The 14,120-nt window shown below is 44.7% G+C and overlaps 1 protein-coding gene and 1 long non-coding RNA gene across 2 annotated transcripts in view; one reads left to right on the top strand and one right to left on the bottom strand.

Annotated features, from left to right (window-relative positions):
- The first annotated feature begins 974 nt into the window (after positions 1-974).
- LOC138641735 (uncharacterized) overlaps positions 975-14,120 on the top strand; it is a 96,600-nt gene continuing 83,454 nt past the window's right edge. Inside the window, exon 1 of the long non-coding RNA XR_011313939.1 lies at positions 975-1,207. This is a non-coding gene — a long non-coding RNA (uncharacterized lncRNA). The remainder of the gene's footprint in view (positions 1,208-14,120) is intronic.
- Positions 4,427-11,038, bottom strand: DLX6 (distal-less homeobox 6). Its single transcript, XM_069729361.1, has 3 exons — positions 10,396-11,038; positions 6,930-7,126; positions 4,427-5,226 (listed from the first exon to the last, which is right to left on the bottom strand). Exons 1-3 carry the CDS (start codon positions 10,751-10,753, stop codon positions 4,975-4,977), a joined length of 807 nt encoding a protein of 268 aa, XP_069585462.1. The 5' UTR covers positions 10,754-11,038; the 3' UTR covers positions 4,427-4,974.

The following is a 14,120-nucleotide window of genomic DNA, read 5'->3' as shown; positions in this document are numbered from 1 at the left end:
GATAGATAATAGATAGATAGATAATAGATAGATAATAGATAAATGATAGATAATAGATAGATAATAGAGAGATAGATGATAGATAATAGATAGATAATAGATATATAGATAATAGATAGATAGATAGATAATAGATAGATAATAGATATATAGATAATAGATAGATAATAGATAGATAGATAATAGATAGATAGATAATAGATAAATGATAGATAATAGATAGATAATAGAGAGATAGATGATAGATAATAGATAGATAATAGATATATAGATGAGAGATAGATAGATAATAGATAAATGATAGATAATAGATAGATAATAGATAGATAGATAATAGATAGATAATAGAGAGATAGATGATAGATAATAGATAGATAATAGATGAGAGATAGATAGATAGATAGATAGATAGATAGATAGATGAGAGATAGATGATAAATAGACAGATAGATAGATAACAGAGAGATGATAGATAATAAATAGATAATATCCAGCTCCTTATACGATACATTTATGCCCGATTTTGCCTAGATCTGGTCGCACTGACCATGCACAGGGCATTGTGTGGACACTTTTGGGATGGGGGTCATGCAGTGCTCCCATGTATACTGAGTTCTCCATCCATTGTGTCCCGGCAGCTGCAGTCCTGAATCCTCTTCTCCATTCTGTTATAATTTGCCTTAATTCTCAATTTTCGGTGCCCCCATCTCTGCAATTTGTATATGAATAACAGAATAATTTCCATCTTTTGTTTCCCTTTTTTCCTGTTCCTGTATCTAAATAAAGATGGCTTTTTAGTATTAAAAGTGGGAGAAAATTACAGGTAATTATCTTTGACGGTAAAAACGCTGTAATCAGCGGGCTACATGAAAAATTACTCTAATTATGGCTGCATTTAAGAGAATGGAGAGAGCGAGAGAAAAAAACCCCTGTTCTTGTGGATAAAACGTTAAATTGTCCCCAATGTGCGTTTCACAGTGGATGGGGACTGCAGCTGGAGGCTTTGTTCAGCCATGATCCTGGGGAGATGGAGACCCAGAGATGCACAGTGGGAAGGGGGGAAAGAAAAGCCACCACTTTACTATAATGTAACAATGCAAGACCTAGAAAATGACAAGACTGATCGGTCCTGCGCCATTCTGGGGACTGGGACTTCCAGCAGCAGCAGCAGCAGCAGCACTCACACAATGCAGCCCCCTGTATACGGGTAAGTAAGCTTTCCTTTGTGCTTAATTATAGTGACTGTCCTTTTCTTGCACTGCTGCCTGTAGCTGTCATTATATCGAACTCTCTATTGACTCTTGGTAAATGGCTCGGTGGTTTCAAGGTTCACAATTTGAAGGATGCCCAGGTCTGCGCCATTAATTCTCCCAGCATGTGGCTCCTTGCTACAATGACGAAAACTGCTTGTATTGACAATGCAGTTTACATTTCGAGGGAGAGAAAGATGAGAAAAAAAAGCAAGTGCTCACTACAAATACCAGCATAGGGTGCAATAGCGTGCGCCACATTGCGCATGACTGTGCGCCTTTGCTGTCATCCATGCGCATGGGGGTTATGTGAGCAGTCGCTGTGCATTGGGCAGAATGCACAACACAAAGCAACCAACACCTATAGTAAAGGTCACTAAGTGCTAATGGGAGCAACTAGTGCAACGCTCCATGCACTGCGCATGCGTGAGGGCAATTCTTGTCACCCCTCCCCCCACTCTGATATTGGAGAATCCTCCCAGTCCAATCACTGGTTGCCTATTTCTAATCTACTCATAGTGCAGAATAACCCTCATTATTGATCTTAGTAGATACTGCAGTATAAAAAAGTACAACACACTGCACCAATGCTGTAATAATTGATGTTGGAAAAATTGCTCCAAACTGGATATATTGCGCGTGAGTGCGCCCCACTCCAGCCCAGTGAATGCTCACTTGTATTTTTCCTTATTTAAAAAAAAAAACTACTAGAACCAGCAATTCTACAGGAAGCAAAATTAAGCAGGAAGCAAGTTTCACTTATAAGAATACATTTCTACATTGTATCACTGGTTGAGTGTAAAATTGCTCCAAACTGGATAAATTGCACATGAGTGCTCCCTACTCCAGCCCAACTTGCATTTTTCCGAACTAAAAAAAAACTACTAGAACCAGCAATTCTACAGGAAGTAAAATTAAGCAGGAAGCAAGTTTCCCTTATAAGAATACATTTCTACATTGAATCAATGGTTGAGTGTAAAATTGCTCCAAACTGGATAAATTGCGCATGAGTGTGCCCCACTCCAGCCCAATGAATGCTCACTTGTATTTTTCATTATTAGAAAAAGAACTACTAGAACCAGCAATTCTACAGGAAGTAACATTAAGCAGGAAGCAAGTTTCACTTATAAGAATACATTTCTACATTGTATCAATGGTTGACTGTAAAATTGCTCCAAACTGGATAAATTGCACATGAGTGTTCCCTACTCCAGCCCAATGAATGCTCACTTGTATTTCATATTATATTAATGAACGTCAACAACCATCAATACTAAAAAAAAGATATAGACTGCACTTATAAGAAAAATACTTTTCTATACCATCCCAATGATTTAGTGCAAATTTCTAAAAACTGGATAAATAGATAGTGCACGCTACTTCAGCCCAACTAATGCTCACTTTCATATTAGATTATTTCAAAGAACTACTACAACCAGCAATTATAACGAAAGAAAAATAATAAGCAGCCAATATGCTGCACCTATAACAATACATTTCTATAGTGTATCAATTGTTGAGTATAAAACTGCTTCAAACTGGATAAATTGCGCCTGAGTGCAGCTGCTCCAGCCCCAAACTACTTCTCACATGCATTGCACCTTATTTCAACGAACAGCAACAACCAAAGGGAAACTGCACCAATAGGAAAAAAATACATTTCTATAATTACCAATGACACAGTATAAAATTGCTCAAAGCATGATAAATTGGGCATGAGTGCGCCACTCCTGCCCAAATAATGCTCCCTTGCTTTTTACATTATTGCAAAGAACCATTACAACCATCAATTCTAAAGAAAGTAAAATGAAGCAGGTAACATATTGCACCTATAAGAATACAGTTCTATGATATATCAATAGTTGAGTGTAAAATATCTCAAAATTGGATAAATTGTGCATGAGAGGAGAGCACACTACTCCAGCCCAACAAATGCTCACTTGCATCTTAGATTATATTAAAGGACTACCACAACCAAAAGTTCTAAACAAAGTAAAATGAAGCAGGTAACATATTGCACCTATAACAATACAGTTCTATAAGATATCAATAGTTGAGTGTAAAATTGCTCAAAAGTGGATAAATTGCGCATGAGTGCACACTACTCCAGCCCAACTAATGCTCATGTGTATCATACATTTTTTTTTTAATGAACAACCACCAGAAAATATCCATAGGGATAGATGAGGCCGACAACATTCTGCACCTGGAAAAGAAGAATTTGATATTGTGCACCAATGGTTGAGTGCAAAGTGGCTCCAAACGAGATCATTTGCTCATGATTTTGCTCTATTCCTGCTTTCCTTTTGCACGGTACAATCTGTTCAAGAACAACAATGACCAGCAAACCTGCTCTACAATTATATACGAACTCAGCGCCTAGGGGGGTCTCTATATACAAATTCTTACAGCAGACCCTCTCCAGAATGATCCAGCATTGCATACAAACCCAAAGAGAGAGAATATAGAGCAACCTGCACCCATAACAAAGTAGCAGCTACATGTACCATCATATGGCTTCATTTTTTTCTGGCCGAAAACTGCCCATTTTGTGCCTGTGCGACATTTATGCGGAAATACTAATATGTTACTTATGACTATGAAGAGAGAAAAATAGCGAGTCATACGACTCGGACTGGACTGTGCCAATATATCCTCAGATTTAGCGCACATCCCTGCGCCTTTTCCCTGAGTCGCACATCCCTGCGCCTTTTCCCTGAGTCGCACATCCCTGCGCCTTTTCCCTGAGTCGCACATCTCTGCGCCTTTTCCCTGAGTCGCACATCCCTGCGCCTTTTCCCTGAGTCGCACATCCCTGCGCCTTTTCCCTGAGTCGCACATCCCTGCGCCTTTTCCCTGAGTCGCACATCCCTGCGCCTTTTCCCTGAGTCGCACATCCCTGCGCCTTTTCCCTGAGTCGCACATCCCTGCGCCTTTTCCCTGAGTCGCACATCCCTGCGCCTTTTTCCCCGAGTCGCACATCCCTGCGCCTTTTCCCTGAGTCGCACATCCCTGCGCCTTTTCCCTGAGTCGCACATCCCTGCGCCTTTTTCCCCGAGTCGCACATCCCTGCGCCTTTTCCCTGAGTCGCACATCCCTGCGCCTTTTCCCTGAGTCGCACATCCCTGCGCCTTTTCCCTGAGTCAATAAAGCAGCAGACAAGAGGCTCACAAGGATTCAGGAATGGATGTTGTTTCTTTTTTTTTTTTCTTTTCTTCTCCATTTATGAAAGACAATGACATATAAAGTATATACAACTAAAATTCAACAATATATACATACATTTCATCGTTATAAATGTCCCTGTAATTAACGAAGGAGTCCTGCCACTAGGCCTAGAACCTGCGCCATTTCACAGTCTACATAGAAAACAGTGGTTTGTCGCCTGCTGAAATGTCTCTGTGCCCACTCCTCCCCGTGCCGAGGAGGATGGCTGGAGGGGGCTGGCTGCTTGTGCGATGCGGCCCTGGCCTGCCAGTCCTAGGAAGAGTTTACATCCCTTTAAGTCCTGGGGAATTTTCCCCCCAAATAATTGGAGGATGTGTGGACTCCAGGATGAAGGTCTTCAAGTCTTGTGTGTCTGAGGTTTCTCATCAGTGGACTTTCCTCCCACAAGGTCTCCCAGATCCTCTCATTGAGCAAAACGAGAACAAAAAATAACCCCCCAAAAAATCTGGGAATCTCCTCCACAAGAGTTGATCCATTTGTCGCAAGGTTGGGAATGTCACATCATCTGCGACCTCTGCATTGTGTCCTGGTGTGGGGAGGAATACCAGTGGGAATACCCGGGCATGTAGCTGTTTGTGGCCATGTTCACACCTTTAGCAGAGCCCGAAACGTCCCAGACAGGGGGGATGGACGGGGACCGGGGGGAGAGGGCGGCGGACACGGGGATGGCCTCGCTCTCCAGGGGGTTGCCGCCTTGCTTCAGGAGCTTCTTGTACTTGGAGCGCTTGTTCTGGAACCAGATCTTCACCTGAAGCCACAAAAAACGAGAGAAGTATAAGGGCAAATGGTGGAGAGAGGACAGGTACAACTGTGTGACCACAGGAAATCATAATAATAATAATAATATAAAATATACATTTTAATAATATCTCCCCACAATGACAATTTAAGTTCGACTAGCTATTATTACACGATTTGTATTAATATTAGTATATTCTACTATTACAATAATATATTTGTTGTAATATTTGGCTCATAAAAATAAATGTATAAGAAATAAATAGAATAGAATAAATAAAGGCATTTTACTGTATGAGACTCGTAGTCCTGATATCAAAATGAACAATGGTCTATTATATATATAGTTATCAATTTAACTATCTCAAATATCTATCTATTATCTATCTATCTATCTATCTATCATCTATCTATCTATTATCTATCTATCTATCTATCTATCTATCTATCTATCTATCTATCTATCTATCTATCTATCTATCATCTATCTATCTATTATCTATCTATCTATCTATCTATCTATCTATCTATCATCTATCTATCTATCTATCTATTATCTATCTATCTATCTATCTATCTATCATCTATTATCTATCTATTATCTATCTATTATCTATCTATCTTCTATCTATCTATCTATCATCTATCTATCTATCTATCCATTATCTATCTATTATCTATCTATCTATTATCTATCTATCTATCTATCTATCTATCATCTATCTATCTATCTATTATCTATCTATCTATCTATCTATCTATCTATCTATCTATCTATCTATCTATCTATTATCTATCATCTATCTATTATCCATCTATTATCTATCTATGTATCTATCTATTATCTATTATCCATCATCTATCTATTATCTATCAATTATCTATCTATTACCAATCTATTATCTATCTATCTATCTAATATCTATCTATTTATCTATCTATTATCTATTTATCCATCCATCTATGTATATATCCCATATTTATCAACTATCAGGAGTCAATCTATCTATCCAATCTATCTGCTATATATTATCTATCTATTTTTTCAATTTTATCTGTGTATGTTGTAGGATAACACAAGAACATGACATCGCTATTCCTATGAAGTCATCTGGATGCCTTATGTTAACTCTGGATACACAAAAGACACAGTTGATAGTCTGAACTCTGCTACATCTTTAGCGCCTTCTGTAACAATGTGTGATATAAGGTATAATGTAGCTGCAGATGATTCCCTGACTGTCAGGAATGAGAAGGCTAACAGCATCTGATATTGTAAAGTGTATGAGGTCTAGTTATTAGCATCCTCTCATTTGTAGTCCACATTGTTTTTGTGGCAGCTCATTGTGCAAATGTTTTTATAATGATCAAAGCTCTTTGTAAATGATTGGTCTCCACAATCCAAAATCTGCTTTATAGCAAAGGAGCTGCAGAGCAGGAGCAGAGATCTAGTGTACTGCATCCATTATCTATTATCTACCTATTATCTATCTATTATCTATCTATCTATCTATCTATCTATCTATCTATCTATCTATCTATCTATCTATTATCTATCTATTATTTGTCTATCTATCTATCTATCTATCTATCTATCTATCTATCTGTCTGTCTGTTTATCTCCTATTCATAATCTTTCATTTTTTCCTTTCAACCTACCCCCCCAAAAAAAATTAGGCTTATGATAACGATGATGATGATGATGATTGTTACCTGTGTCTGTGTTAGGCCCAAAACAGCAGCCAGCTCTGCCCTCTCTGGAAGTGCCAGGTATTGTGTTTGCTGGAATCGATGATTTAGAGCCTGAAGCTGAACACTGGAGTATATTGTCCGAGGTTTCCTTATCTTTTTTCCTTTGCCATTAAACCTGATTTCCCCATTTTCAATGACTGTTGTTTTCTGTTGATCAACTAGACGATGAATAATAACATATAACATATATTATATTAATAGGCTATAGTGGAAATTAATATAATTCTGATTACAGTGATAATGTTAAATAATTAACAATGCATGTGTATATATATATATATATATATATATATATAAACACCGTACATTATATATATATATATATATATATATATATATATATATATATATATATATATATATATATATATACAATGTACGATGTTCATAAATAATCGAATTTTGGATTAATACTACCACTAATAATAACAACATAGCACTAATGTACAACATACACAAGAAATGCTCCAACAGCTGCCACTACTGCTATTTTATATGGGATGCAATCACACTAATACACTGTATCATGATAACATTAAGATAATACAGCATGATGCATATATATATATATATATATATATATATATATATATATATATATACTACATACGTATGTATATATACATGGATGGCAATTACAATATAATAATATTAAATACTAATAAATTATTAACAATTATAATTGACAATGGAACATGTCACATACTCATCATCATGATAATCACATCTACCATAAATCAGGATCAGCACTGGCAACACAAAAATAACAAAAATACATAGAAAATCCCAACGCAGATAAGGATCATTGCCTCGAGATATGATGTTTGGTGCAATTTATACAGTGGAACCACAAGTACCAGCACACAGGACACTCCCACGCCCGTGTTGCCAGCTCCCTCTTTATCTTGGCACTGTTATTTATTTATTTTGTTGTTGTCTTATATCAGATTCTCTTAAATCTGTGCAGCCAACAGAGTTTTTACACGGATAATTGACTTTATGTCACCAATTTACTGCCCACAGAGGGGGAACAATCCCTGATTCCACTTGGTTCTTTTCAGGCATACAATCACTTCACAAAATGGAGGTGCCAGGCCTGAGCACCCCGAATATATATATATATATATCCCCCCAAAAAGAAAGCAGCATATCCAAAATGGTGAAAAAGTAGGGATCCTCTATTCACCAACACCAGCTACGGTTCAGCTCTCTATGGAGCCTTTCTTCAGCAGTGCTGCTATTTTTCTGGATTATATGTATATATTTCTATCACATTAGATAAGCCAGTCCTGTGCACAATATGGTGGACAAGGGGAGTAAATAGTTTAATTGATACAATACGTGTTAATATAATATATAACATAATTAATAAAATACGTATGAATGTAATACAGAAAGAAACAGCAAAAAATGAAGAAAATAACAAAAACACACAGTATTATTTATTATATAAATATATATGGGCATATAGAAGCATGAATACATAACTGTAAATGATAATAAAATACATCTGTTGAGACTATAAGTGCTGATACTGTATATATTGTAATGCAGCGTTGTAAAGTAACTGGCATATTTATTTATCTATCTATCTATCTATCTATCTATCATATATCTAATAGTTAATCTGTAAACAGAGATAGATAATAGATAGCTAGATAAATAGATAATAGTTAATAGATGTCAGATAATAGATTAGAGATAATAGATAGATAATAGATAGATAGATAGACGATAGATAACAGATAATTGATACATAATGGATGATAGATAATAGATGATAAATAGATAATAGATGATAGATACTGTAGATAAATAGATAGATAATAGATAGAAAGATAAAAGATAGATAATAGATAGATAGATATATAATAGATGATAGATAACAGATAATAGATATATAATAGATAGATGATAGGTAACAGATCATAGATACATAATAGATGATAGATAATAGATAGATGATAGATAATAGATGATAAATAGATAATAGATGATAGATAGATAGATGGATAGATAGATAGATAGATACATGGATAGATAGATAGATAATAGATAGATAATTATTACCCATGGATATATGTATGTATGGTGCAGAGCACAGATATGACTGGCGGCCAGTCTTTAGTTTCTGTAATGCTGCGGATGTCAGATCGCCAGTGGCGATAAATAACATCAGTCCATTAGAGATGACATTACAGCACACAATGCCGGAGAGGCCCTTTCTCCTCCAAGATTCAGGGATGAGCCATAAATCATCATTCTACATTTGTCACTTATTCTCTGTAGTCTAAGCGCTGATATCCTGTGCGGCGCTAATATTGACGGCCATAATATCCGCAGAGAATCCGCAGAATATCCGCAGAGAATCCGCAGAATATCCGCAGAGCGCTCCTCGGCCAGGTGTCAATTCCAGATCACTGATACAAATTAACTCATAAATATTTACTATAAAAGCAAAAAAAAAAAGCATAAATAAAAGCTGCAGAAGAAACCACCGCATCCGGGGAATATATGCACAGGAGGAGATGTAATAACACAGAATATTCACAGACAAGGAGCGAGGACAATGGCAGCAGATCTGCGCCTGTGTGCGGGATGGGGATCTACCAGATGATGTATATATATATATATATATATATATATATATGTATTATACACATGGATCACACGCTGGCACGGAGGGTTCAGGGTGATTTACAATATATGTGCCAGCTATGAGTTGTGCCAAGCATTGTAATTTATTAATGAATTAATGAGCAATCTTGGCGGGTAGTGAGAGGGCATGGAGAATGGCGCAGGAATGATGCATTGTGCCAAGAGGTGCTTGGCATGGAGGAATGTGGCGCATTGTGGTAGCATTCATGAGCGGTGCATGGTGGCATGGCTGGTGTGTGATGTTGCACAGTTGCATGGTGGCATGGCTGGTGTGTGATGTTGCATGGTGGCATGGCTGATGTGTGAGATGCATGGTGGCATGGCTGGTGTGTGATGTTGCATGGTGGCATGGCTGGTGTGTGAGATGCATGGTGGCATGGCTGGTGTGTGATGTTGCATGGTGGCATGGCTGGTGTGTGATGTTGCACAGATGCATGGTGGCATGGTTGGTGTATGATGTTACATGGTGGCATGGCTGGTGTGTGATGTTGCACAGATGCATGGTGGCATGGCTAGTGTGTGATGTTGCATGGTGGCATGGCTGGTGTGTGATGTTGCACAGATGCATGGTGGCATGGTTGGTGTATGATGTTACATGGTGGCATGGTTGGTGTGTGATGTTGTATGGCTGGTGTGTGATGTTGCACAGATGCATGGTGGCATGGTTGGTGTGTGATGGTGCATGGCACAGCTGTTTCTCGCTGGTGCAGGTGGCAGGGTGCCTGGCATGCGGGGTGGCTGGCTGGAGGGGGCTGGCTTCTGGCCTCACCTGGTTCCTCGCTGCGGTTCTGGGTGGCGGTGCTGCTGGAGTTGCTGCTGCTGTTGTTGTAGGACTGCAGGTAGGGGCTGTGCTGGCCCATGTACGGGTAGGCTGCTGCCGCCGCCGCCGCCAGGGAGCGGTTGTACTGCGAGTTGCCGCCCGGGTAGGACGAGCTGTCGTGCTGGTGGTGGTGGTGGTGGTGCGGGTGGGCGCCGGAGTGCAGGCAGTGCAGGGGGTAGTGGCCGGCAGCCATGCCCGGGGAGCTCTGCTGGGAGTGGGCGCTCTGCTGCTGACCGAACTCCATAAAGGCAGACTTGGAGGAGTCCTGAGCTTCCAAGCCTTCAGCCATCGTAGTCATGGTCATCATCAAACTTTGTGATTGAAGGCAACCTACCCCCTCCCACCCAGAGAGGCCACCTACCCTATACTTAGTGCAATCCCCCTTCCTGCAGCACTGACAGCCGGGCCTGCGGGATGGAGGATGGGAGGATGGAGGAGCAGAGTCGTGCGGCAGCTTCTCCCCGGGCTGATGATGATGATGATGTTATCCCCCCCTATTTCCCATTGTTTGGGGTGTGCGGCGGGTGCGCGGATTTAAGGTGGATTCTGCTAAAGTTCAGCTGCTGCTTTTACACTTACACAAGTAGAATGGTTGTCTCCAAAGGGCAGCGCCTCCCGATTGGTCAGTCAACCCCTGACGTCACAATCCCTCTGCTCCTACTGGCTTTTTTTTGTGCCTGAGCCTGAGCCTGAGCCTGAGCCCACCTCACCGAGCCTGAGCCCACCTTACCGAGCCTGAGCCCACCCTACCGAGCCTGAGCCCACCTCACCGAGCCTGAGCCCACCTTACCGAGCCTGAGCCCACCCTACCGAGCCTGAGCCCACCTCACCGAGCCTGAGCCCACCTCACCGAGCCTGAGCCCACCTTACCGAGCCTGAGCCCACCTTACCGAGCCTGAGCCCACCTCACCGAGCCTGAGCCCACCTTACCGAGCCTGAGCCCACCCTACCGAGCCTGAGCCCACCTTACCGAGCCTGAGCCCACCTCACCGAGCCTGAGCCCACCCTACCGAGCCTGAGCCCACCTTACCGAGCCTGAGCCCACCTCACCGAGCCTGGGCCCACCCAACCGAGCCTGAGCCCACCCTACCGAGCCTGAGCCCACCTCACCGAGCCTGAGCCCACCTTACCGAGCCTGAGCCCACCTTACCGAGCCTGAGCCCACCTCACCGAGCCTGAGCCCACCCAACCGAGCCTGAGCCCACCCTACCGAGCCTGAGCCCACCTCACCGAGCCTGAGCCCACCTCACCGAGCCTGGGCCCACCTCACCGAACCTGAGCCCACCTCACCGAGCCTGAGCCCACCTCACCGAGCCTGAGCCCACCTTACCGAGCCTGAGCCCACCTTACCGAGCCTGAGCCCACCTTACCGAGCCTGAGCCCACCTTACCGAGCCTGAGCCCACCTCACCGAGCCTGAGCCCACCTTACCGAGCCTGAGCCCACCTCACCGAGCCTGAGCCCACCTTACCGAGCCTGAGCCCACCTTACCGAGCCTGAGCCCACCTTACCGAGCCTGAGCCCACCTTACCGAGCCTGAGCCCACCTCACCGAGCCTGAGCCCACCTTACCGAGCCTGAGCCCACCCCACCGAGCCTGAGCCCACCTTACCGAGCCTGAGCCCACCTTACCGAGCCTGAGCCCACCTCACCGAGCCTGAGCCCACCTTACCGAGCCTGAGCTCACCTTACCGAGCCTGAGCCCACCTTACCGAGCCTGAGCCCACCTCACCGAGCCTGAGCCCACCTTACCGAGCCTGAGCCCACCTCACCGAGCCTGAGCCCACCTCACCGAGCCTGAGCCCACCTTACCGAGCCTGAGCCCACCTTACCGAGCCTGAGCCCACCTCACCGAGCCTGAGCCCACCTTACCGAGCCTGAGCCCACCTTACCGAGCCTGAGCCCACCTTACCGAGCCTGAGCCCACCTCACCGAGCCTGAGCCCACCTCACCGAGCCTGAGCCCACCTTACCGAGCCTGAGTCCACCTTACCGAGCCTGAGACCACCTTACCGAGCCTGAGACCACCTTACCGAGCCTGAGCCCACCTCACCGAGCCTGAGCCCACCTTACCGAGCCTGAGCCCACCTTATCGAGCCTGAGCCCACCTCACCGAGCCTGAGCCCACCTTACCGAGCCTGAGACCACCTTACCGAGCCTGAGCCCACCTCACCGAGCCTGAGCCCACCTTACCGAGCCTGAGCCCACCTTACCGAGCCTGAGCCCACCTCACCGAGCCTGAGCCCACCTTACCGAGCCTGAGCTCACCTTACCGAGCCTGAGCCCACCTTACCGAGCCTGAGCCCACCTTACCGAGCCTGAGCCCACCTTACCGAGCCTGAGCCCACCTCACCGAGCCTGAGCCCACCTTACCGAGCCTGAGCCCACCTTACCGAGCCTGAGCCCACCTCACCGAGCCTGAGCCCACCTAACCGAGCCTGAGCCCACCTTACCGAGCCTGAGCCCACCTTACTGAGCCTGAGCCCACCTTACCGAGCCTGAGCCCACCTCACCGAGCCTGAGCCCACCTCACCGAGCCTGAGCCCACCTTACCGAGCCTGAGCCCACCTTACCGAGCCTGAGCCCACCTTACTGAGCCTGAGCCCACCTTACCGAGCCTGAGCCCACCTCACCGAGCCTGAGCCCACCTCACCGAGCCTGAACCCACCTTACCGAGCCTGAGCCCACCTTACCGAGCCTGAGCCCACCTCACCGAGCCTGAGCCCACCTTACCGAGCCTGAGCCCACCTTACCGAGCCTGTGCCCACCTTACCGAGCCTGAGCCCACCTTACGGAGCCTGAGCCCACCTTACCGAGCCTGAGCCCACCTCACCGAGCCTGAGCCCACCTCACCGAGCCTGAGCCCACCTTACCGAGCCTGAGCCCACCTTACCGAGCCTGAGCCCACCTTACCGAGCCTGAGCCCACCTCACCGAGCCTGAGCCCACCTCACCGAGCCTGAGCCCACCTCACCGAGCCTGAGCCCACCTTACCGAGCCTGAGCCCACCTCACCGAGCCTGAGCCCACCTCACCGAGCCTGAGCCCACCTTACCGAGCCTGAGCCCACCTTACCGAGCCTGAGCCCACCTCACCGAGCCTGAGCCCACCTTACCGAGCCTGAGCCCACCTTACTGAGCCTGAGCCCACCTTACCGAGCCTGAGCCCACTTTACTGAGCCTCGGCTCCCCTCACACATCCTGCAGGAGGGTTGCACAGCACCGAGTCACACACAGGCAGGGAGCGTGCATACTGTACAGCACCGAGTCATATACTGGAGGGAGCGTGCATACTGTACAGCACCGAGTCATATACTGGGGGGAGCGTGCATACTGTACAGCACCGAGTCATATACTGGGGGGAGCGTGCATACTGTACAGCACCGAGTCATATACTGGGGGGAGCGTGCATACTGTACAGCACCGAGTCATAAACTGGGGGGAGCGTGCATACTGTACAGCACCGAGTCATATACTGGGGGGAGCGTGCATACTGTACAGCACCGAGTCATATACTGAGGGGGAGCGTGCATACTGTACAGCATCGAGTCATATACTGGGGGGAGCGTGCATACTGTACAGCACCGAGTCATATACTGAGGGGGAGCGTGCGTACTGTACAGCACCGAGTCATATACTGGGGGGAGCGTGCATACTGCACAGCACCGAGTCACACACAG

This window comes from Ranitomeya imitator, chromosome 6 (assembly GCF_032444005.1).
Source record: "Ranitomeya imitator isolate aRanImi1 chromosome 6, aRanImi1.pri, whole genome shotgun sequence".
NCBI lineage: Eukaryota > Metazoa > Chordata > Amphibia > Anura > Dendrobatidae > Ranitomeya > Ranitomeya imitator.
Note: the sequence above shows the minus strand (reverse complement) of the source record. Positions and strands in the feature narration are given on the sequence as shown.